Below are 24,476 nucleotides of genomic sequence, written 5' to 3' on the forward strand. Positions count from 1 at the left end.
AGTGCGTTGGGGGAAGGGGTGCAGACTTGCTCAGACCCCAAGGGTTCCCGTTGAGCCCCTTCCCTTCCCGCATCCTGCATAAGGGACCATCTGTTCTGGGCTGAATAAACAAGTAGCGGGAAGTGGAGCCGGGTCCCCCGCCGCCCAGCCCGACCCCCGCACAATGCGCCTTTCTCCAAGGAGACGCCACCGGGCGCCTCACTCCGTCTGGCCTCCCCCTTCCCCTGGCGGCACAGCAAGGCCCACAAACCGACCTCGTGGAAACCAGCTTTGTTTTTTTAAGAAAAAGAAAATAAAAAAGAAATCCAACAAAGAACGGAGCGCAGCACGCGGCGAGAGCGTGCGGGTTTAGCACGCCCATCTCCCCCTCACCTCCCGCCATAACCTGGTCCCCCAAAGTCTGGCTTCTGATCCAGGCGAGGCCAGCTCGGCGCAGCGCTGGGAGCCCGCCAGCGCCTCCTACTGACAGTCCCAGCCCAACGGGTTCGGACCCTGCCTGGCGCAAAGTGCACAGTCCGCGAAGCCGAGCCCCAGCCCCGTCCAGGCCACCAGCGGCTCTCACTTCTTGTGGGCCAGTTCATTCTCCAGATCCTCCAGGCGCGCTGTCAGCTGGGCCAGTGAGCCGTTAAGGAAGCCTTTGGGATTCCAGGGTCCCTTCACCTTCCCTCCAGCCCAGGCCTCTAGCCCCAAAGGATATGGTTCTGCGTCAGGCTCTCCAGCGCCCCCAGCGTGCGGCCCTGGAACTCCACGAGGCTTTCGCATTCGCACGGGCTCCGAAGTTCGGTCCCAGCGCTGATGCCCTCCTCTGCAAGTAGGGCACAGAGTCACCGGAAGGAGAAACTGCAGGAGGCCAAGCCGGCCCTGGCCTTGGCGCTCTGATCACCTCCACTGAGTATTTGATTGAGTATGGCCTTTGAATTTGGACAGACCTGGGCTGAGTGCCAGCCAAGTCGCTGTCAGGTATTGGAAGACTCATTCAACCTCTCCAAGCTCAGTTAGCTCATCTGTTAAATGAATATAACGGGAAAACCGTTCATCGGTGGTTGTGAGGATTCAGTGATTTTAGAATGGTGTGAGTGTGTCTGCACACAACTTGCAAGAGAGTTTCTCACACTGTACTACTGGTTGGAATCATCAGGGGAGCTTGTCAAAACACAGATTCTGATTCAGAATGGGGAAGGAGCTGAGAAGCTACATTTCCAATAAGCCCCCAAGTGATGCCAATGTTGCTGGTACACAGACCACACTTTGAGTGGCAAGAGGCCAGAGCAGCAAGCACTCTCCAAATGAAACTTTATGCACTGATGGAAGTATTCTATATCTGCCCTGTTTGATGCAGTAGCCACAAGCCACATGTGCCTATTTAACATCTGAAATGTGTCTCCTGCCACTGAAGAACTAAAATTTTTGTTTTATTTTAATTAAGAAGATGCATGTAACTACTGGCTACTTTACTGGAAAGCACAACTCAAGACACAAGTCAACGCTGCAGAGTGTATTTCAACTACACCAGTGGTTCTCAACTTGAACCAGAAGCATCAATACCTAGGAATCTATCACAAATGCAAATTATCAGACCCCAACCCAGACTTACTGCACCATAAAATCTGGAGTTGGAGCTTTGTTTGTTTGTTTGTTTGTTTGTTTAACAAAACACTCCAGGTAACTGTGATGTACATTAATGCTTAATAACCACTGATCAAACCTATCTCCCTACACAATTCAACCTTTCAGGGGCAGAGACTTACAATTAAAATTTACACCTTTTTATGGTATATAAAATGGTAAATCTTACCATAGTAAGATGCACTGAAATTCTATAATTGTGTGCCATTTTTTATTTTACAGAATACAAAGTAGTAAGCAAAATGCTTGGCACTTAGACTTCATAAAGAGTTGCTTTGATGATTTAAAAGTTATCTTTTAATCTCAGTTCTGTATTTATCCTTAGAAAATTGCTGTATGTCCTGTTGTTGATGGAATCAATAACCATTCCATACAACTTTGCACATGTGAAAAACAAGGATCAGAAAAAGGGGAGGATAATACATCCAAAGAAAGAGCCTCAACCATAGAGCCCAGGCTTCCCTTAGAACTCTAGAGCTGGAGACAACCTTAAGGTAGGTGAGTTTAAGGCACTTGTCCAAAGTCACACTGTAGGAGATGTAAAAGTCAGAACTGGACCCTAAAAGAGCAGCTAATTCAGTAGCTCTGCAATACTCTGGATGATTATTAGAATTTGCCCAGAGAGAAGACAGAGAAATGTACACACACACACACTCAGCCAGGCTCAGCCCTGCCCTCAGAACCTGATAATCTAAAAGAAGAATCACATCTTGTGCCTGGGTTAGAGTCTAAAATTCCTTTGTTGACAACTACCTACAAGAAATTCTCTATGTCATTTATAAGGCACGAGTTCAGGGTTCAACAAGCCCTTGCTCCTCCACAGGTAGAATTGGTCCCTTTTCCCTCTGCTGAGAACCAGATGAAGCAGATGGATTACATTTATGGGCTATGTCGTCCAACAAGCACATGTTTTTGTGTACTTAAAACATTCAGTCCTGCCACTTTGCCAAGCCCATAAAATTGAATTCCAACAAGTTCAAGGGATACATGCTGTAGCTCCACTTACAAATGTTAAATTTGGCGTGCCTTTGGAAGTTTTCCCAAATTATTCTGAACACTGCTAATTTGGGGGAAAGGGAACCTAGTGTAGTGCTTCTCCCGCTTGGTCTTGTTAAAGTGCCAATTCTGACTCATTAGGTCTGGAGACTGCGGGAATCGCTGCATTTCTGACACCCTTCCAGGTGACTGCCATGCGACTGGTCGGCTGGTCAGAGACCTACACTTGAAACAAGGCTGTTGTCTGGCGAGTCCACCCCTGGAGCCCTGAGAGATGCGCTCACCGGGGCAGATGCTGCCTTTGAGGTTCTCCAGCAGGTGCGTCATGGTGCTGAAGTCCGGCGAGTAGGACACGTGCAGCTCGGCGGGCTCGGAAGCGATCTCCCGCAGCTCCTCCTCCACCGCCTTGCCCACGCCCACCGCGTACATGACGATGCCTGCAGGACCCGCGGACTCAGGGCGCGCCAGGCCTTGGGGAAGCCGCCACCTCGCGCCCACCCGAACCCCAGCCCAGTCTCTCCTGTGCCAAGCCCACCTTCCTCCTTGGCGCGCGCTGCCCACACTGAGATGTCATCCTGGGAACGGCCGTCCGTGAAGACCAGGCCGACTCGAGGCACATTGAGGGCGCGAGGCCGCGCACCCTGTGCCTCCGAGAAGCTGTGCTCCACCATGTGGCGCAGCGCCAGGCCCGTCATGGTACCGCGCTCCATGTACTCAATAGCCAAGACTGCCTGCTTCACCTCGGCAGCGGTGCCGTAGCGACCCAGCGGGAACTCGGTGCGCACGCGGCTGGAGAACTGTACCAGCCCGATGCGGGTGCCCTCGGGAGAAACGTCCAGGAAGTCCACAATCTGGTTCACGAAGCGCTTCACCAGCTCAAAGTTCTGTGGGCGCACACTCTTGGAGCCATCCACGAGCAGAACAAGATCCACGTGGCCTTCCCGGCACCCTGCACAGCCAGAAGGCTTGGATGGAGAGGGCAGTCCTTGACTACCAACAGCCATCATCATCATCATCATAACAAGCACGACAACAACCTGTCATTCATTCACATTTAGGAAACATACCATTTACTGAGTCCCAGCTGTACCTGGCAGTAGGACAAATCATCATCTTTTTTTTGGGGGGGGGGGGGGGAGGGGTACTAGGAATTGTACCCAGGGCCTCGTGCAAGCGAGGCAGCTCTCTGGCACTGAGCTTTTTCATTTTGAGACAGGGTCTAGCTAAGCTGCCACTGCCTAAGCTGGCCTCAGACTTGGGATTCTTCTGCCTCAACCTCCTGAGTAACTGAGAGTAAAAGCTTTTGTTTTGTTTCATTTTGTTTGTTTTGTTTTGTTTTTGATGGAGTCTTTATAAGTTGTCAGGCTAACCTCGAACTTGTGATCCTCCTGCCTGCAACCTCCACAGAAGCTGGGATTATAGTCATGTGCCACCATGCCTGGCAAGACTCTTTTTAAAAATGACCAACAACAATAATAATTAACACAATTTCTACTCTTAATTGAGCATCTGCTATGTATCAGGCACAATTTGAAGCACCTGATCAGTATTAATAGCAAAAACATTATTTATGGACAGCTAACTATGCACCAGGCACTTGGCTAGGTAATTGTATATATAGTCTCAAACTTCCTAATAACCTTGAGTTTTATTCCCATTTTCTACAACCTAAAGTTCTGCAGGATAAAGTGATTTCCTCAGATTCCATAGCTAGCAGTCCACTGAGCTGGGACTAGAAACCAGGTCTGTCTGACCCCAAAACCCCTGCTCCTAACCACTCTACAGTGTTGCCTCCCCTATTCTGAGCCAGGGGCTTCACTGGACCCTGAAGGAGATTTAACGACAAAGAAAAATATAATCCCGATCCATGAGGAAATCAGGCTTGAGCGGAGCAAGTCAGACGTGGTTAAGGAAAGTACTAGATGAGAGGGGAAGGCAGGAAGCCCACGCCGGGGCGATTCCTCCTTCCTGTGGTTATGGAGGAAGGCTGCACGAAGATGATGGCTTTGGATTTGGTCTTTCTTCTGGACTGAATCTCTGTGACTCCCAAAGTTCCTATGTTGACCCCTATTCCCCAGTGTGATGGTCTGAAGAGGTGGGGTCTTCAGGAGGCAATTAGGATTAGATGAGGCCATGAGAGTAGGGCCCTCAGAAATGGAATCTGTCCTGAAAAGTCTCAGGAGAGCTCACTTCTTCTCTCCACCATGTGAGGGCCTAGTGAGAAGACTGCTGTCTATGACCCAGAAAGCAGATCCTCACCAGACATTGCATCTGCCAGCGCCTTGGTCTTGAACTTCTCAGCCTCCAGAACTATGAGAAATAAATATTGTTTAAGCCACTGCTGCGAGATGGATATGGTTTGTCCCAGAAAGCTCACGGGCTGGAAGCTTGGTCCCCTGGTGTAACACTCTTAAGAGGCGGTGACACCCTTAAGAAGTGGGGCCTAGTGGGAGGCAATACAGTTATGGGGGCACCACCCTAGCAAGGGACTAATGCCCCTCTCAACAGAATGAGTTAGGCTTCAAGGGACTGGATTATCGTGACAGTAAGTAATTATAAAATAAGTCCACCCCATGTCTTTGGTCTCTTCCACATGCCCAACCGCCACTCTCCCAGGTGCTGTTGCCACATGATGCCATCATCAAGAAGGCTCTCATTGGAAACCAAGCAGATGCCAGCACTTGAATCTCTAGGACTGTGAGCTAAATAAACTTCTTTTCTTTATAAATCATCCAGCCATGGGTATTTTGTTAAAGCAACACAAAGCAGATGAAGGCAGCCACTCAGTCTATGGCACTTTGTTATAGCAGCTCATATGCAGTAAGACAGTCTTGAAGGACAAGTGGGAGTGAGTTCATCAAGGCGGAGGGGAACAATCTAGAAAGTGGGGAGCAGCATATGCAGAGGCATGATTGCTGAAAAGTTCTTGACATTCAGGAAGGAGCAGGCCAGCATGACTAAACTGTCTACATGTGGCAGGAGACACGCTAATGGGGTTTGCTGAAGCTAGACTGTGATGAGTTAAGTGGTAGTTTCAAAATTTTGACCACAACCCACAGTTAAAAAAAAAAAAATAATAATACATCATGACGCACTTCATATACTGACATATAACCAAACTTTAGTTTCATGAAACAATACTTACTCTTTCTACAGGCAGGAAACTCTATTTTCCCATCCATTCTTCTTTTTAAATGCTGGTTGTAAACCACTAATTTGAGTTCATCATCCACTAATGTGGTTGTGCCCGCCATTTGAAAAACTCAGTGGTAAGGTATTTGATCTGTATTCTGTAGGCACTGGTGAGCCACAGAAGGATTTTGAGCAAAGGAAGAATTTGATCCTATATGGATTTTTAAGTTACCATTGACAGCAGGATAGAAGACTGAGGGGAGAGCAATGGAGGCAGGGCACGGAAACCCCAACCCCCCAACACGCACACCCACCCCACATCCCTGAGCCGCAGAGCCCGGGCAGTGGGGCAGAAGCAGACAACAGTCTCACACCCGGAACTCACGGAGGCAGCTCTTGCCGTCGGCCTGAAGTTGCCGCCCCTCCGGACACAGGCAGCGGTAGGAGAGGCCCTCGCTCACACACTGGAACTCGCAGCCATGGTCGACACCATTGCACAGGTCCCTGACTTAGAGGAGAGACACGGCAGGATGAGTCAGGGTGCGTGGCGCCAGTTAAGGTCTCCTACCCCTCCCCACAAAAGCAGGGCATGCCTCACCCTGACAGCTCCTCCCATCAGGCAGCAGGTCGTGGCCCTCTCTGCAGCGACACTGTGGCCCACCAGGAGAGTTAACGCACTCATGCTGGCAGCTGTGGTTCCCGAAGCTGCAGTGGTCAATGGCTGACGGGGACAAAGAAACAGCAAGATGTCCTTCCTGACTGGAGCCACCAGAGGCCTCAGGCCAGGGTGCCAGTACTGGGAGCTGGGGGACTTACTCACCCCTGCAGCTCCTCTGGTCCCGCTGGAGAACAAAGCCAGCCCGACAACGACAGAAATAGGAGCCCAGGGAACTGACACAGTGGTGGTCACAGCCATGAGTCCCTTCAGCACACAGGTCGATGGCTGAGGACGAGATGAGGTCAGCTTTTGCCCAGGGCTGCACTTCTCAGCCCTAGAGCATGAACACCCAGGAAGCTTGTTAAGAACACCCATGCCTGGACCCCAGCCCCAGAGATGTCGATTAGTTAGTCTCCATGCCACCATGGCATCTACAATTTCTATATACATGAGCCTCCTTCCTCAGGGCCAGGAGACCCTCCCAACTCAAACCCTGGACATATCCCAGTGTGCTCATTACTGAGCCAGGAGGACTGAGCCACAGTCATAGATGGCAGGGTCCCTGTCCTCCAGATGCTATTGAGTTACAGGGGAGGATAAGGTATGGCCACTTGACCTATCTGAGCCTCCATTTCCCCATCTGCAAAATGGAAAAATAAGTAAAGACAGCATTGTTATGTACGACTTCCTTCTAGTAAAGGAGGGCTCTTGCCCTGTTCAGCACCTGATGGTTTGGATGTGTGAAGAGAGCAGATATGCAGTGGGAAGGGGGAAATTGCCTTGAAGAAAAAGAACACCAGATGGTGTGGAGATCTGTAACTGTGTGGGTTGAAGGTGCGGGTGACAGGCCCCTGTAGTGAGCTGACTGAGGAATAAGCATGTCTAACATTCAATTATAATTTTTTTCTTTTTCATGTTTGACTTTATAAGTGCAACTCATATCTCTGGCAGTCATTCTTTAGTAAAATGGGTATACCCACAGGTACACACACACACTTGCATGACCACAAGTGTTTAAACCAAAGAAGAGGCTGATTCACATGCATGAAACAAGAACAGTACATCTGGGATTGAAAACTGAGAAAGGACCCATATATCTAATGAATGTAGCAGAAGAGATCTTGGGGAGGAATTTGAAGGGTCACAGTCCTCAAATGGGGAGTGAAAACCAAACTTCAAAAAGTTTCTAGAAACCCAGGTGGCATCTGGGTTATTGAGATCACATGATCTCTTTTTCCAAGTTGTTGTGAGGTTGAGAGCTAATGTATGGAATCCTCCTGTTATTAACTTAGCAGCCAGGAAACTGCAACAGTTACAATCACAAGAGTAGACACATACATACACCACAAAGAAAAACCCAATCAGGTAAGCAAGGAATCATGTGCCAGAGCTTTTCAGAAGACAAAAGTGAACAACAAGGTCTTGAGAGATCTGTAGACTCAGGAGGCTGAGGCAGGAGGATCGCTAGTTCAAAGCCCGCCTCAGCAACTTAGCAAGGCCCTAAGCAACTTAGCATGACCCTGCCTCTAAATACAAAATTAAAAGGTCTAGGGATGTGGCTCAGTGGTTAAGCACCTCTGGATTCAATTCCTGGTAGCAATGAAGGAAGGGAGGGAGGGAAGAGAGAGAGAGAAAGAGAGAGAGAGAGAGAGAGAGAGAGAGAGAGAAGGAGAGAAGAGGGTAGGAGGGAGGAAGGTTTGTAGAAGCAGATGGAGCAGTAAAGGCAGCCCGAGTGAGCCCCACAGAAGGAGCTGAAGTGCAGAGGCAGGAATGAGCAGCATGTGGGGGGATTCCATCTAACCGAAAACCCAACAGTGTCTAAGTAACAGAAACCGAAGGCTGTTCCTGAAAGGAGACAGAAACAAGATTGAGAGGTGGAGTGGAGCCAGGTAGGAGACTGGGCTGAAAGGGGAACAGGCTACAGAAAATACACGGGATCAAGATTCTTAACTCTGGTCCTACCAGGTCTTTGGACTCCCTCTTCCATGGGCCTCTAAGCTGAAGGAGGCCAGTGTTTACTTCTAAAGACCCTTCCAAACTCATTGGTTTGATTCTGGCACTACAGAGCCAAAGAAGGTTCAGGAGTAGTGAGATTGCAGGGCAGGGGTAGCTCTCACCCAAACAGCTCTTGCTATCTGCTGCTAGCTTGTAGCCGGAGTTGCAGGCACAGTAGAACGTTCCTGGAGCACTGACACACTGGTGCTGGCAGCTGTGTCCCCACTCAGCACACAGGTCCTTCCCTGAGGACACACGCACTAGAATCAGCAGGAGCCAGGTGGGCATAATGAGAGTTGGATGGGGTGGGGTCAGAGGCAGGCACCATCCTCAAGTATGGCCTTAGGTGGGGTATGCTTCGTTAGAGGGGGTTCTGTCCAGGTGGGAGAGCTTAGGGAAAGAAGAGGGCTTGAGCAGCTCCTCTGAATAGGCACAGAAGAGATGTCAGTGGGACAAGGACGGACCACACAGGGGTAAGGACGATGCAGAGTGGAGAAGTGTTTAAAGTGGGCAGAACAACTCAAAATGTGACTCTTGCAGCCTTTGTGGAACTAGTTAAGATGAGAGGAGGAGGAGCCAAAGCCACGTGGGTGGGGCAGGCCCGCTGCCTGGCATTGCTCTCAGCTTTGAGGGACAGCAATCAATCAAGGCATTTGGTGTTGGAGTTTGACCTTAAGATTATGGTGAAACACACCCCCCCTCCCGGATGGGAAGGGATTCAGTGTCATGGGAACAAGAATCCAAAGAGAATTCGAGCCTCGCTCCAGGCGCCCCTGCGACTCACCGCACAGCCGGCTCTGGAACTGCAGACCAAACTCCTGGATAAGGTCAAAGGACTCAACCAGAAAGACGTGCTCGTCCAGAGGGGGTGACGCCATGGCGCGCAGGGAGCCCACGTCAGCGCGCTGTACCCCCACCGCGTAAATTTCAATGCCGCGAGCGCGCGCCTGAGCCGCCACCTCGGCCACGCGGTCCTGGGGGCGCCCGTCGGTCACGATGACAGCGACCCGCGGCACGCGCTCCTTTGGCGGGCGCGCCCCTTCTGCCTCGCTGAAGGCTACATTCATGGCGTACTGGATTGCCAACCCAGTCATGGTGCCCTGTGCCAGCGGCACCAGGGCGCGGATAGCGCGCTCCATATCCTCGCGGCGCGAGAAGGCGCCCAGCGGGAAGACGCTCTGCACTTGACTCGAATACTGGATCACGCCGACGCGCGTGGCGTTGAGCCCCACGTCTAGGCTGCGGAGGAGGCCCACCAAGAACTGCCGCATTGTCTCGAACTCGAAGGGGCGCACGCTGCGGGAGCTGTCAATCACAAACACCAAATCCAGGGGCCCAGTGTGGCACCTGGGACCTGCAGTGGAGATCAGGAAGGACTCTCTTAGGTCAACAAAGCCTTACCGCCAAAGAGACACTTCCACCCCAGGGAAACCCAGAAGTGCTGCTATTCCGGCGCAACTGCATAAGGTTAACCTAGCATTAGCCACGCAAACGCAGGTGACATACCCTTACGTATCCAGCATTTGCTGAGAGACCGGGCTAGGAGATCTAACAAATTCCCATGTACGGTTCTGAGGGCTATTCTGAGAAGATGTTATCCATTAAGGAAAAGGCTAGGAGGAAATGTGGAATGGCCATATGGCCAGGCGGGCAACATAAATGAATGAACTGGCTGTGTTAGGACTGTGAACGTGCAGCTTGTATCGTCCTAAACAGACCAACTCCAACCAAATGTGGGCCATTGAGAACCGAATAGTATCAGGTCCTTGGATTTTTATAAAAAGAAATCCCAAATTAGAATTGTGTGAAATCTCCTGATTTTCCCATGTTTCAATGTTTTTCAAAATTAAACACTGAATGGACAGTTCTGCATGTACCCCAAATTAAGCCATGTCCCATAGGTGAGACCCAGAGAGGAGAAGCACCCTGTGCTCAAACCCAGTGTGCTATGCTCCCAAGCCGGGGCTTTTCTCTCCCCAGCAGACCCAGTTGGCTGCAAATGAAGCTACTTGTGCTTCCCTCCTCCCACTGGTGAGGGCGGGGCACCGCTCACCTGCCGACTGCAGCTGCGTTTCCCAGGGCTGGAGAAGGAGCAGCGACATGGCCAGTGGCCAGCAAAGAAGGCCTCTCATGTTGCTTGGAGGACAGAGGACAGAGAATGAAGATGTCAGAGCCTGGAGGGAGAAAGGAAATTAGAAAAGCAATGGTATTGACAGAGCTCTTATTCCAGGGAATGGGTACTTGAAGGGGAGAGAAGAGGGTCATGGGTTATTTTACTAATCTCTATTGTTGTGTATGTTCCAGACGTTTCACAACTCAAAAAATTGTCATCACACTGGGTTGCTGGGAAACTCAAGAGAGTCTTTGTAGAACTGCAGAAACTTATACTTTGTAGAACAACAGAATAATAAATAAATAGTAGCTTAAATATGCAAAATTTAAAAAAAAGGCCTTTCCTAAATACCAGCTACAGCGTTAAATGCCTTTCACGCATTTACTCCTCTCTCCAACTCTTAACACCAAGGCTGCTGTTGTTCCCACTGCTCAGAGAAGAAAGCTGAGCCTTTGAGAAGTCAAGCGTTGGTACCCAAGGTCATGCAGCAAGGAAGTGGTTACGCCGGGATAGTATCCTATTCTGTCTGGTTCTGTGGGCCAACCACGGTGTTCTGTCCCTCTTTTCCCCGAGAGGCCAAGTTCTGCAGACAAAACCCTTCAGTACCTCGGCCCTCCCCTCCGCACACAGGAGCTTCTATATAGCTGTCTTTACAACCCAAAGTCCTTTTGCGTACACCGCCCAACCGCAGGTGGCGGAGAAGGTCCTCCCTTTTCTCAGGCTCGAGTGGGGGTGTGGTGGACTGTGAGCAAGTCAAAACCCACCACGCACAACTCCGTGCCTCAGTTCCTTGCCTGCTCTCAGTAAAGGCCGCCAGGGGGCGTCGGGTCTGGCTGCGACTGGCCTAGTGGCCGTGGGAAGCCCACATATGCCCAGCAGGTGTTCTTGCCCAGAGCAAACAGCGGGCTAGGAGCCCCGGGGCCTTGAAGATAAGACCTGAATGAAATATATCCCGCACAAGGGTCGAAGAGCAGAGTCGTGCAGAGTTCCAGCGACGGCGGCACTGGACGTGCCCACAAGGCAACCAGAGATCAGCCCAGGCCTCGCAGAGTGGCCATGGACCCTGTGGGGGCAGCAGGTGAGACCTCACCCTCCAATGGCCCCCGACGACAACACGGAAGGACCCTCGCCACCACCATTGTACCAATGGGAAAATTGAGTCCCAAGAAGACCTTCCACTGAGCTGCAAGGGCAGGACTAGAATCCAGGGCTCTTGGCTTCCCTGCTCTCTCCTAAGCTGCCTAGCTCCCTGTCGCCTAGAAGTCACCACACCTCTTTTTCTTCCATTCCCTACCCCACCCCCATGCCCCACGTAGAGGCTGCTTCAGTCATTTTTCTGTTGCTGTTTCTTGGCAAAGAGGGCCAGCCACCCCTAACCCATCTCCCCACCCCCCAATTCCATGAATGGGCCTATTCTGAGCAAGGCTGACGATCACTCCAGAAGGCTTTCCTGACTGGGATTCTTCTTCCCCTTGGCCTTCCAGGCCTGGTGGAGGAACAACAATCTCTCTGGCAGGGCCCACTGTGACAGGGTGACTAAGCTAAATGTGCCCCTTGGATCTGCAGCTGCTGGTGGAGATAGGAGGGTGGGGATTCCTTCTCTTGCTTGGACCACAGCAGAGGAGAGAACCCCTGGGTTGCATGTGGGTAAAAGCAGGAGGGGCCTTTGCCACTCTGCAACCCTTCCTACCTGCCTTTGGAGCCCCAAATCCTAATTAGGGTCCCCCTTATCCTACTCTTGACCTGAGCTAACATTCACTTGGCTCTTTCTCTGCCTCAATCCCAGGAATCCTAGAAATTCAAAATAGGGACTGTGGAGAATCCCATCACTCATCCAACCCCTTACCCCCAGTCTACAGAAAGAACTAGGTCCAGAGAGGACAATGGGGGTCTTCACCCAATGTCACAGCAAAGTGGTCACCCGACTGACACGAGAGCCCAGAACTCCTCTGAAGAGTTAATCCTGGCGTTAAAGGGAAAGTTTCACTGATGCGCTTAGATTAGTAAAGGTGGACTTGCAAGGGACAGGAGGTCTGTGCCTGCTTCATCAAGAGCTGCCCAAGATCGAACCCCTCGGTGCCTGGGCCTGGAGGGAGGAGATTAGGGGAAGAATGCCCCCTTTTTGTTGGCTTTGCCCGTGGACATTCAATTTGGAAAGGACCTTCCTGAAGAGGGAACGGTCACCGCAGGTCAGATGGAGGCACTGTGGCGTTGCCTCCTGGGTTAAATGAGGTCTCCGGCTCGGGCTTGATATCGGCTCCCCTGCAGACCCCTCAATGTCCCCGGGCCTTCTGACTCACCTGAGCCTGCCGGACAGCTCAGAGGCGCGGCTGCAGTTCGGAGCCGACGGGCGGAGCCTCCCGGGCAGTTGGACCAGGTAACGACGTGGGCAGCGTGCCCTAGGTGGGGACTGCCAGGCAGCTGGAGCGAGCAGAGGCGGCGGCCGCATTTAACCTAAGGCTGGTGTGTGGGGAGGGGGAGCGCGGGCTGCGACCCTCCCACTGGCAGGGAGCGATCCCCCCCTTCCCCTTACGACTGGGGCGGGGCAAGTGTGGCGTCCCTTGTCCCTGCCGGGTTGGAGCTGCAGGCGCGAGCTGCGGGTCAGAATTCGGCTACAGCTGGAGACGGGCGGCGACACTCGCAGCCGGAATGCGTTGGAAGCCTGCGAGGCACTTCCCCGAGGAGAGCCCCAAGAGGCGGAGCGGTCCTGGCTTTGGCCGCCGACTGCCTGGCCCGACGTCCCAGGGCCCGCCCGGCTCTTGCCCTCCGTGTCCCTTCCAGGAGTGAGGAAAGGCCTTGACTCGGGTCCCACCAAGAGGGTAAAAGGCTCAAACGCACAGCCTCAGGGATAGTGGCTCTCTTTGGGTCCCAGCTTGCTAGTTCTCCAAATCTCTCCCACCAGACTCCTTCACGGCGCCCGCAGTGGGGCGGGCTTTGGGCGCACCCACCCTCACCCATTCAAATCCCCATGCCCAGAAATCACCAGAAATCCCTGGCTCTGACCTGGCTCACCCTGCAGCCCAATGTAATCGACTTTGATTCCCTGTAATCAAGGAAAGCCCGCAGGGCAACAGGCCCCTTCTCACAGGAGAAAGAGAGGAATGTTGCTTTGGGCCCAGAAGGACGCAGCTGCCCGATCCTGGTCCTGGGGACACAGTTGGGGGGGTGCTTTTCCTGTTGGTGGAGTCCGCTGGCAGGAGGTGAGAGAGCAGCCCTCTGGGCCCAGTTCCAGCATTCCCCTTTGGCATTCTCTGGGGATGGGAGGCTTAACGACCAATTCCACATACCCCATCTCAAGGCCAGCATAAGTGGGGCCTTTGTGTCACATCTGTGTCTCCCTGAGGCCCCAGACTGCAACGGGGCAGGCAGGAAGCCAGACCCATAGAGTGGCACCTGGGTGGTCCTGGTAGGCCCCAAGCATGCTTCACGGAGGATCTCAAATATTTAGACCAAATAGTTAGCCCACAACTTGCACCCAAGTCCTCTCCTTGGCCTAACACGCCTTCCCACTTGACCTCTGGGAAGCACAATGTAGAGCAGCCCCACCTCCCTTCCTGTCTCCCTTCATTTCACTCAACCTGAGCGGTGGGCCATGTGTCACCCAACCCTTGACTCTCCCTGCTGTGGGCCTGTCCTGCTCCTAGGTCCTCCCCAGAGTGCACCACCGTCCTGAGAGAAGGCGTGTGCAGGTGTCTGCAGCAACGATGCGAACAGACAGTGCGGATCCTGCATGCCAAAGTGGCCCAGAAATCATACGGAAATGAAAAGCGGTATGAGCCTCCGTGGCCCCTCTCAGCTTTCAGCCCCATGCACCCCTCTGCCCTCCTGCCAGGGCAGGGCTGAGACCTCAGCTATTGGCCGGTCAGGAGACCTGTCTCTCAGCCAACCCTGGCCCCCACTTTGGCCTATTGAGAACCTCCTTGTGACCCTCCCATCTGCACTCACTCACCCACTCTTCATTCATTCATCCACTTATTGAGTATCCTATCATGTGCCAGGCTCTGTGGGCACTGCTGGGCACTGGGCACACAGTGGAACAAGACTGACAGTCCCTGCCTCCATGGTATTTTCTCTTTAATGTGGAAGAGACTAACTATAAACTCCCCACAAGTCAGCAAATAAGATATTTTCAGATCACAAGGAAAGCTAAAAGGAAAATAAAAGAGTAATGTGATAGAAACTGAAGTGAGGGCACTTTAGCTTGAAAGATGAAGGAGGAGACTCGAATGTTAAGATGGAGCCAGCCGCGAGGAAATCCAAGGGAAACATGTTCCACTTACAAGGACCAGAAAGCGCAAAAACCCTGTGACTGTACCAACTAGGTTCGAGGTACAAAAGAAGTCAGAATGGCTGGAACTGAAGGAAGAGGGCGGAGGTTAGGAAGTAAGTTGAAGAGAGGTAAGCAAGGGGCCAGATCACGTGAGGACTTGGCAGTTTAAACCACTGGAGGATTTCAAGAAGAGGAGTAACGTGATTTGACTCATGTTGTCTTAAAAAAAAAAAATCACTCTGCCTGCTGTGTGAAAAATAGTTTGAAGGGTGGAGGAGGACAATAGAGAGACCCGCTGGAAGGCAGATGTAGGCACAGTAGCGGTGGGGAGGTGGTAAGAAGTCCGTGGATTCCGGATATGTTTTGAAGGTGGAAGGGAGGGGACGTGGTGATGGATTGGCTAAGGGGTGTAGATAAAACAAAGTTCGGAGCTTAATGGGGTTCACGGTCATGGAGGAGCCTAGGGGAGAAAGGGAGGACTGTAGGGTTTGCATCTTGAGATGCTCACGAGATAGGCAAGCGGAAATGGGTATACGAATCCAGCACTCTCATGTCTCCGCAGGTTCTTCTGCCCCCCGCCCTGTGTCTACCTCGCGGGTCCCGGCTGGAGGGTGAAGCCAGTGCAGGGTCAAGGTGAGGGCGCACTCAAGGGCTGCGGGTTATTCATCTCAGCAGGGAGGACTGCGCTCTGGGCCTGGGAGCGGGACGGTTCGCTGACGCAGCCTCGCTGCGCCCTCTGGCGGCGAAAGCTAAGCTTGCCTGGAGCCTGAGTCAAGATCCCGAGTCCTTTCAGAGCCGGTTCACGCCCCTTTTCAGCCCACCAGGCGGGGGAGACCGGGCCCACCGTCTGCGGTTACATGGGACTGGACGGCGCGTCCGGCAGCGCTGCCGAGACGCAGAAGTTGAATTTCGAGGAGCAGCCGGACTCCAGGGTGAGAGTGCATGGGAGGCATCCCGATTCCTGCTCCCATCCCTGCCTCTTTCTTGGAGAGGAGGTCCCCTTATGTCCCCTCCCTAAGCCAAGAGATAGGTAGGGAGGGAGGTCAGGAGATCAGGCGATCGGGAGGTCGGAGTTCCGCTTGAGGCCTGGCTCCTGGAGCTTCTTGTCACCTCCGAAAGGCTGGGCGTCAGAAAACTGCGGGAGGTTGTTTCATCCGGTGGTGGAGGGCGGGATGTGACGGTCCCTTGTCCTCGTGCCTACAGGAATTTGGTTGTGCCAAGACCCTGTATATCTCAGACGCCGACAAGAGGAAGCACTTCCGGCTGGTGCTGCGGCTGGTGCTTCGAGGGGGCCGTGAGCTGGGCACCTTCCACAGTCGCCTCATCAAGGTCATCTCCAAGCCATCGCAAAAGAAGCAGTCGCTGAAAAACACCGACCGTGAGCCGAGGCGGGGCCTCCCTGCAAGGCAGGGCGGGAGGTGCAATCAAGTCAAGACCCATGAATTTGGAGAGGGACGTGGTGGGGGGCGTGGAGCCGAGATGTCGGGGTGGGATCCGAGTGACAGGGGTGGAGTCTAGTCGAGAGGGGGGCGGGATCTGAATGAGCGGGTGTAACCTGGGGTTACAAGGAGCAAAGACTGAGGAAAGGCGACGCCTAAGCTTGAGGGTGGAAGGGGGGATGGGGCGGGGCTCAGAACAGACAAAAATCGACTGGCAGTTGGCAAACTGGGGGCAGATTAAACATGACGAGAGAGGGGTTTGGGGTACAGAGGTTTGGGGCTCAGTGGTACAGCATCTTGCTTACGTATGCAAGGCCCCAGAGTTAAATCCCCAGCACTGGAGGCAAGGGGGTGGCAATAAGGTGACAGGAAATTCAATTGAAAGTATTTGTGGAGCCCGGTGCGGTGGCGTGTGCCTATAATCCCAGTTACTTGGAAGGCTGAGGCGGGAGGATTGTTTGAGTTCAGGAATTAGGGAATTAGAGACTGGGCTAGGGAACATAGTGAAACGAGAGAGAGAGAGAGAGAGAGAGAGAGAGAGAGAGAGAGAGAGAGAGAGAGAAATATGGAGTGCCTGCTGTTTGCCTGACTCTGCTGAGTGCTGGATCCCTATATAATAAGAGCAGGGGTCTCTTTCTAGAGAAAAGCATAGCCTTGCAGAGGAGACACACACAATGGATTTGAGAGGCAATTTGAGATATATACTGTCCTGATGTCAAGTGGCAAATCCCAGGGTTAGAAGTTCTAAGAAAGGCTGGGAGGGGCATGTCTGAACATTGCTGGGGTGGGGATGGGGGTGGGAGGGGGCTTTCTGAGAAAGCATCTACTGACATCATTCTGTCTGATGCTCATTGTGTCCTGGTGAGGTAGTTGCTATCATTGTTCCTATATGGTAAATGAAGAAAATGAGGTTTGGAATATTCATCCATTAACTTAAGGAATATTTGGAGCTGAGTGCTGTAGCACATACCCATAACTCCAGCTACTCAGCAGGATTGCAAGTTTGAGGCCAGCCTCAGCAAGTTTGAAACCCTGTCTCAAAACAAACGGGGATGTAGTTCAGTGGTACAGTGCTTGCTTAGCATGCATGAAGTCCTGGACTCAATCTCCAGCACCAGAAAACATCAGCAGCAACAAAATCTGTGCAATGTTCAGATCCAGGCAGAGTGTTCTGGCTGGCCCTGTGCATCAGGGGAGAGCCAGATAGAGTAGCAGCACAATGTGATGATTAAGAGTGCAGATTCCAGAGCTCAGCAGCCTGAGCTTACAACAAGCTGTTTTACAGCTTGTGAGCTGCATGATCTTGAGCGGGTTGCTACCTATAGTGGGTAGTATTGTCTACCTTGGAAAGTTGTTAAGAGGATCAAATGAGCTAAAACATGTGAAAACATTTAGAAGAGTACTTGGCACACAATAAACACTGGTTTAAAAAAAAAGATTCAACAATCTAAAAAAACAATAAACACTGGCTGTTATTCTAAGGAGGGGGGCTAGGACAAAGTGTAAATGGAGCACCTGCAGTCTGTCCAGCACTATAAGAAGAGACTGGCCAAGGATCCACCCGTGCCTTCTCCCCAGATGGTCAGAGTCCAACAAGAAGCTCAAGCCATGACTCTGAGTATGTGCGATAGGCTGGAAGAGAGAAATGTCAAGCCCTGGAAGCATCACGCAGCTGTTTCATGCCACACCATCTTTGCTTGAGTGACCTCTGTGTAATGCCCACCTGCTGCAAGCTCCCTGGCTAAAAGTGTAACCTCCTCCAAAAAGATCCATCTCAGCCCTCACCACATCATATCGCTATTGTATAGTTATGACCTTGAGTTGGTGAACTCTTCCAAAGCAGAGCCGGGCCTAGTTGACACTTTGGTACCCAGTACCCAGCACGGTGCCTACCACAAAGTAGGCCCTGAGTGACTTGATGAGATTCTGGTTTTTTGAACAGAGGATGCCTAGGGAGCGTAAGGGAGTGGGCAAAGGCCAGAGGCAGGACAGCAGCAAGCATTAGATGAGAAGCTGTGAAATATGAATGCAGTGTGTCCAGGCCAGTGGGCATAGGGTGGCACAGGGGACAGAGGATCAGAGACTGACTGGCAAGTCCAAGGGACCACACCAGGCCAGGGCACTGATTCCACCTCCCTTCACAGTGTGCATATCCTCAGGCTCAAAGGTCTCCCTCTTCAACCGCCTGCGCTCCCAGACGGTGTCCACACGCTACCTCTCCGTGGAAGATGGGGCCTTTGTGGCCAGCGCGAGACAGTGGGCTGCCTTCACGCTCCACCTGGGTAATTATGTCAGCAGGCACAGGCTCTCCCTGTGCATTAGCTTGTTCAATCGTCACCCCAACTCCTCAAGGAAAATAAACTTGGCTCTGCGTATCTGAGCTTCAGAAATAAAAAGACTTGCCCAGGGTCCCAGTAAGTCAGTGACCAATTCAAGCCATTCTGATTCCAATGTCCATGCCCTTCTCCCTCATACCACGTAAGTGTCTGCCCCAGGAGCAGACATTTATAGTGATGGCCCAAGTGACCTTCCCAGGATTAGAGCCTTCAGCTTAACTGCTTCCCTGAGGGCCGACCCCTCCCACAAGGCCCAAGTATGATGTGAAATGGGGCCAGGATTTGGAGCAGAAGCTTGGGGTCCCTGAAGTCCTTCTTCCTTTCTTTCTTTCTTTCACCCCCAGCTGATGAGCACTCTTCCCAGGGGGACTTTCCACCTCGAGAGGGCTATGTCCGCTATGGCTCCCTGGTTCAGCTTGTCTGCACAGTCACTGGCATCACGCTGCCACCTTTGGTATGAGGAAGGAGGTCGTGCCTGAAGGGGCTCCCCAGATTCATGGAGAGGAAGTGCCCATGTGGGTAGGGTTGGGAGGTGAGGCCCCACACACGAAGACACCTACTCTCGCTCTGGGAACACTGGGTGGTTTGCGGGTATCTACCAGTGACCGAAAGGCTATCAGAGCAGCAGAGACTGGCTGGGATGACAGCCTCTGGACCCCTGAACACCTGGCCACCACCCTGCCAGCCACGCTTGCATTACAGATCATCCGCAAGGTAGCCAAACAGTGTGCGCTCCTTGACGTGGACGAGCCTATCTCTCAACTGCACAAGTGTGCCTTTCAGTTTCCAGGTGGTCCTCCAGGAGGGGGTGGCACCTACTTATGCCTTGCCACAGAGAAGGTGGTGCAATTCCAGGTGAGTGGGAATACCGCACAAGCATCCTCAAAAGGGAGAACGGGAGAGTGATGTGAGCTCTCACCATGGTCGCTGCTTACTGAGCAACACTGCCTGCCATGGAAGGTCAGAATTGTAGGATATTTAAAAAAAATAATTACTATTATTAAGCAACACTCCTTCCCTAAGAACATTAAAATCATAGAGTGATAGGATATAAAACTATAGAACATAAATAAAAATCATAATTGGTAATAGTATTGATTATTGTTGAGCAAAACTATTAGAATCGTAGAATGTTAAGACAGAATTGCAGTGTGGAATATAATAATGACTGTTCAGCAATATTATTCCCAAAAGAATATTATCACAGAATGTTGGGAGATGAAATCATAATTTGTAGAGAATGACTATTGTTATTATTGAATAATATTCCTTTCCATGAATATTTAAATGGTAGTATATTAGCATACCGAATTGCACAATGTTAAAAAATAAAATTGTAGGCTGGGCTTGGTGGCACACACCCGTAATCCCAACACTGGAGAGCCTGAGGCAGAAGAATCTCAAGTTTGAAGTCAGGCTGGACAATTTAGCCAGACCCTGTCTCAAAGAAAAAACAAAAAGGGTTAGGGATGCAGCTTGGTGGTAGTGTCCCTGGGTTCAATCCCTAGTACCAAAATAAATAAGCTAATTAATGAAACTAAAATTATAGAATCCTAAGAAAATAAGGCCATTAGAGACCACTTGGTGCACCGAATTTATTGAACTCTAAGTGAGAGAACTCAAGGGCTTGTCCAGACCCGCGGGGCATGTAAACCGCAACGTCTAGGACGGGACCCGGCTTGGACCGGACCGGGGAGGCCGGGCACTATGTTGGCTCCTCCGGTGGCCACCATCGACAGAAGCTTCTGCCGCTTCTCCTCGCAGGCCTCTCCTTGCCCCAAGGAGGCGAACAGGGCGCTGCTCAACGACAGCTCTTGCTGGACGATCATCGGCACCGAGTCGGTGGAGTTCTCCTTCAGCACCAGCCTGGCCCGTACGCGCGAGCCCGTCACTCCGGTGCCGCTCATCAGCACCCTGGAGGTGAGCCGGGCGCTGGGGACGCTGGGGGGCGCTGAGGGGCGCCGGCGGCGGGCTTGGAGGTGTCTGCTCCAGCAGGTGGGAGTGCTGGTGAGGGAGGGCAGCAGACTTCTGGTCCCTTCCTCAGCCCACCTGGTCCCATTCTACCCCAGCTGAGCGGCGGGGGTGACGTGGCCACGCTGGAGCTGCATGGAGAGAACTTCCACTCGGGGCTTAAGGTGTGGTTCGGGGACGTGGAGGCAGAAACCATGTACAGGTACGGGGCGGAGGAAGCAGCCTCCCGGGGCTCTGGGGAGCGGGGACGGGAGTGTTCCTGCCACCAAAGTCACTGTAGCCTTAACCCCCATGGCCTACCCCCAGGAGCCCGAGGTCCCTCGTGTGCGTGGTGCCCGATGTGGCGGCCTTCGGCAGCGACTGGCGCTGGCTGCGCACTCCTATCACGGTGCCTGTGAGCCTGGTGCGCACCGATGGGCTGTTCTACCCCAGCGCCTTCTCCTTCACCTACACCCCGGAGTACAGCGCCAGGCCGGGTCCCGCCGGCGCCGCCGAGCCTGCTACAGACGCCGACGCGCTCCTCGAGAGCATCCACCACGAGTTCACGCGCACCAACTTCCACCTCTTCATCCAGACGTAGGCGCGGCCTGCGCCCCGGGGTTGCTCCAGCTCTCCATGCTCTGCTTCCTTGCGCCTTTGCCGTGAAAGGGCAAGAAGGCTCGCCAGAAAAGTGCAGTCTTACGCGTCATTTACCTGTTCTTAGACATATAGGAAGACACGACCCAAGCGATGCTGTCTGTATTCAGTGTGTGTTTCTTCCAGTCTTTGTTTCTTCTCGGTGTCTCTAAATCAATCAGTCCATCATTTATCTGTTACCTGTCCATTTATCTCTCTCTGCCTCAGGAACTTTGTGTCCCTATTCCCTCTGTCGTTGTCTCTCCTTTCTTTCCCAGTTTCACAAGCTGGGTGGAGGGAGAGGAGCCAAGCCTGGGTCATTTGCCCTCCAGGCATCTGCGTCCCCACTTGAACAGAAAACACATAGTTTCACAAACCCTGGCATGAGGCATGCCTTCTGAATCATGGCCAGCATGCCCTTGAGCACTGGTTCTGCTTGGAGTGCCAGATGTAGGTCAAAGCCTGCCTCCTCTCTCCGGCACAAAGCTGTAGGCTTTGACCTACAGCACCAAGTCACAGCAAATCCTAAGTCTCACCTGGAACACCGGATCCCACTTGGAGCCCTGGTCCTGTTGTGGGTCACTAGGATCTGCCCCTCCAGGCACTCCTCCAGGGCTGGAGCCACGCACTGTGCCCTTGCCTGTGTTTGATCTCTGGCCCACGGCTTTGGTGGCTGAGCTGGTGCCCGGGAGAGCAGGCAGGCTTTGCCATCATAACCATCTCCCTAGTTATTTCTTTTCTGGGCCTAATTGAATGCAGGCCTGAGGATCAGGGCTTCCTCTGCTGTACTAGAATCAACCCCTATGCAGGGCAGATTCTGTGGTGGAGAGCCTGCCATTTTTATCTTTTCTAGAGGTAGCTGATATCCCTGAGCCCCTGTCCCTCCAGTAACTAATTACCTTACTAGCTATATTCACATCTCAGGCAAGAATGCAGCCCAACCCAGAGGCAACGTGGGAGCTCCTCAGAACAAAACTTTCCCAGGATAATCCAGACAGAACTCTTGGGATGACTGGGCCATAATGCACCTAAAAGAGGGGACTTCTTTGTATGGGGGCCGAGGACCAAATCACAATCCAGCCCTGATCAGGCTGCCCACACTCTGCCCAGGGAAGGAAAATAAACAAACAAACAAACACCAGACAGGACCCTGGCTCAGGCTATGGGAACCAGGGACATGGATGGTGCCAGCTACCTGTACCAGCCCCTGGTGGTGTCCAGTAGGGACACCTGATCTGAACTGTGGGTTCAGCACTCAGACCCATAGGCCCTTCCTTGACCTTTTGAGGAAGAGCTCATTTCCCGTAGAACTCCTCCCCCAGCATGTGGAAAGTCCCGAGAGACTTTATGGGAAAATCCCTTTATGAGCAACCCTATCGGGTTGGCTTTTTAGACTCACCAGAGTCTTGAGTAAGTTCTGTCATCTGCCGTCAGCAAATCCACTTTGAGTGGTGAGGAGGAATCTTGCTGGGATTCCATGTGGGCCCTGAAGTTGAATCCTAGCTGAGGAACACAGGGCCTGCCTTGGAAGGGTTTTGTTGTCTCATGGTGGTGTTGGAGCAGGGAGGAAGCCAAGAGGACTTTCACAGCACACCATGTGGGGAGCTGGCTCAAGGGCCCATTCATCCCTGCCCTCAAGGGCTTCTGCTGCCACTTCTCAAAGAAGGAGCCTCAGAAGTCAAGAACCTAGGTTTCCCTGAAAGCCCAGGGCCCACCAAGCAGCAATGTCCTCTTCTGCACTTTTCTCAGGGGATCCTACAAGCCTTGGTCCCACCGATAAGCCTGTGACCCCAAAGCTGCTCCCTGGTCTGTATTTGAGTTCCAGCTGCTGGGCCTGTCCTGGGGCACTTCCTTGAACCTGGGCCTCAGTCATCTCGCAGCACATTTTCTTCCCTCTCCACCCCCTCTACAGCACCAGATCTTCTGTCTCCCTCCCGTAGCACTACTGTCACCACGGTGTGAGGACTCTGCCTCTCCTTCCACACTAAAATAATCTTTCTCCTTTGCTCTCCCTCCACTACTGCCCTGCCTTCCAGACTCAGGTCAGATGTCAAAAATTCCTCAACTACTTGAAGAAGTATCAACTCCATAATTTGCAGGGCCTAGGGAAAGATGAAAATGTTTGGCTCCTAGTTCAAATAATTTTAAGACAGAGACAGGAGATGATGAAATCAAGCACAGAGCTCTTCCAAGCCCAGACCCAGACCAACAAAAGCCAGCCCTGGCCCTAGGCTTGTATTCTATGCTGTTGCCTCTTAACTTCAGGCCAAAGGGCTTTATGCACCTACCCGTTGTTCCCTCCAGATTGTGAGCTCCATGTTGAAAGCCGTAGAAGGCATGTCGTAGAAGGCACATCACAAAGCCTTTTACACTGGGTTGATATTCAATAAATAAATATATTGTGTTGCATGGCAGATAATTTGGTTGTTGCAAGTGCAAAGTAAAACCACAAGGTGGCACTGTTCTCCTCTTTAGCGTTGAGTTTTCATTTCTAGTAGTGAAAAGCTGTTGGAGTCAAATGATAACCTTGAATTTGTCTGTTCTTGGGATTCTTTGTGAGGCTATATACTCAATTCTGCATACTTCTAAGGAATTTCCAAGTACTCTAAAACCCGTTTATCAGACGGCACCTGTAATCCTCATGGATTCAGAGGTTGAGGCAGGAGGGTTGGGAATTCGAAGCCAGTCCCAGCAACTTAGCAAGGCCCTAAGCAACTTGGCAAAATCCTGCCTCTAAATAAAATATTAAAAAGGATTGGGGATGTAGCTCAGTGGTTAAACACCCCTGGGTTCAATCCCTGGTACCAAAGAGAAAAAAAAGTTTATGGATTAATTTAGTCCACTTCAATTAGAATCAGCTACAAAGCTATAAAAATTAGCTACCTAAGTCACACCCTGTGGCTCAACCTTGGGTGTGGGGGCCAGACATCTGTATTGTTGGCAGACTTTCTTGTGTGATTTGAGTGAGGAGCCAGAACTGAGAATCATAGCTCTGGCCCACATTTCCTCCTCATATTATAGATGGGGAAACTGAGCCTCCAAGGGAAGCCAAATCACAGCAGGTCAATGACAGAGCCTGCTGTTGGTTTGAATTCTGCACCCCTGACTGAGGAAGGATGGGTCACATAGTGAGGATAAGGCCAAAACGACTGTCCCCAAACCTTCCAGTTTGTCATCTCTCAAGCTGCTGAAATCCCACCATTAACAAACTAGTCTCTGCTGGGTGTGGTGACACACCTGTGATTCCAGAGGTTCAGGAGGCTGAGGCAGGAGGATCTCCAGTTCAAAGCCAGCCTCGGCAACTCAGCAAGAGCCTGTCTCTAAA

At 52.0% G+C, this 24,476-nt stretch overlaps 2 protein-coding genes across 4 annotated transcripts; one reads left to right on the forward strand and one right to left on the reverse strand.

Annotated features, from left to right (window-relative positions):
* Positions 1–255: 255 nt before the first annotated feature.
* On the reverse strand, positions 256–24,476 carry MATN4 (matrilin 4). Of its 3 annotated transcripts, none has more exons than XM_079129203.1 (12): positions 22,551–24,476; positions 10,461–10,581; positions 9,192–9,761; positions 8,530–8,652; positions 6,575–6,697; positions 6,353–6,475; positions 6,140–6,262; positions 4,882–4,932; positions 3,158–3,571; positions 2,907–3,059; positions 698–805; positions 256–617 (listed from the first exon to the last, which is right to left on the reverse strand). In XM_079129203.1, the coding sequence occupies exons 2-12, from the start codon at positions 10,537–10,539 to the stop codon at positions 559–561; spliced, it is 1,926 nt and encodes a 641-aa protein (XP_078985329.1). In that variant the 5' UTR covers positions 10,540–10,581; positions 22,551–24,476; the 3' UTR covers positions 256–558. The 3 variants fall into 3 exon arrangements, with proteins under 3 accessions (XP_078985329.1, XP_078985327.1, XP_078985328.1); XM_079129201.1 differs by lacking the exon at positions 22,551–24,476 and adding an exon at positions 12,819–13,134 and having other exon boundaries at positions 10,461–10,577; XM_079129202.1 differs by lacking the exon at positions 22,551–24,476 and adding an exon at positions 12,821–12,949.
* On the forward strand, positions 13,148–22,561 carry RBPJL (recombination signal binding protein for immunoglobulin kappa J region like). The gene is given in 14 exon segments (XM_079129207.1): positions 13,148–13,266; positions 13,269–13,286; positions 13,289–13,315; positions 13,318–13,339; positions 14,165–14,290; positions 15,353–15,423; positions 15,607–15,722; positions 15,994–16,168; positions 18,374–18,511; positions 18,910–19,019; positions 19,268–19,420; positions 20,330–20,485; positions 20,635–20,738; positions 20,843–22,561. Coding segments are annotated over 14 exon segments (1,587 nt in total). The 5' UTR covers positions 13,148–13,169; the 3' UTR covers positions 21,117–22,561.

The sequence above is a fragment of the Sciurus vulgaris genome (assembly GCF_902686455.1).
Source record: "Sciurus vulgaris genome assembly, chromosome: 2".
Lineage (NCBI taxonomy): Eukaryota > Metazoa > Chordata > Mammalia > Rodentia > Sciuridae > Sciurus > Sciurus vulgaris.

Coding starts and splice junctions, on each gene's coding strand:
- MATN4 (XM_079129201.1), bottom strand. CDS start 12,969: ATGCGGCCGCCGCCTCTGCTCGCTCCAGCTGCCTGGCAGTCCCCACCT. Junction 6,698..8,529: donor AGATAGCAAGAGCTGTTTGG/GTGAGAGCTACC, acceptor TCTCGTCCTCAG/CCATCGACCTGTGTGCTGAA. Junction 3,572..4,881: donor GCTGGCAGATGCAATGTCTG/GTGAGGATCTGC, acceptor CTGGCTGTGCAG/GGTGCCGGGAAGGCCACGTG.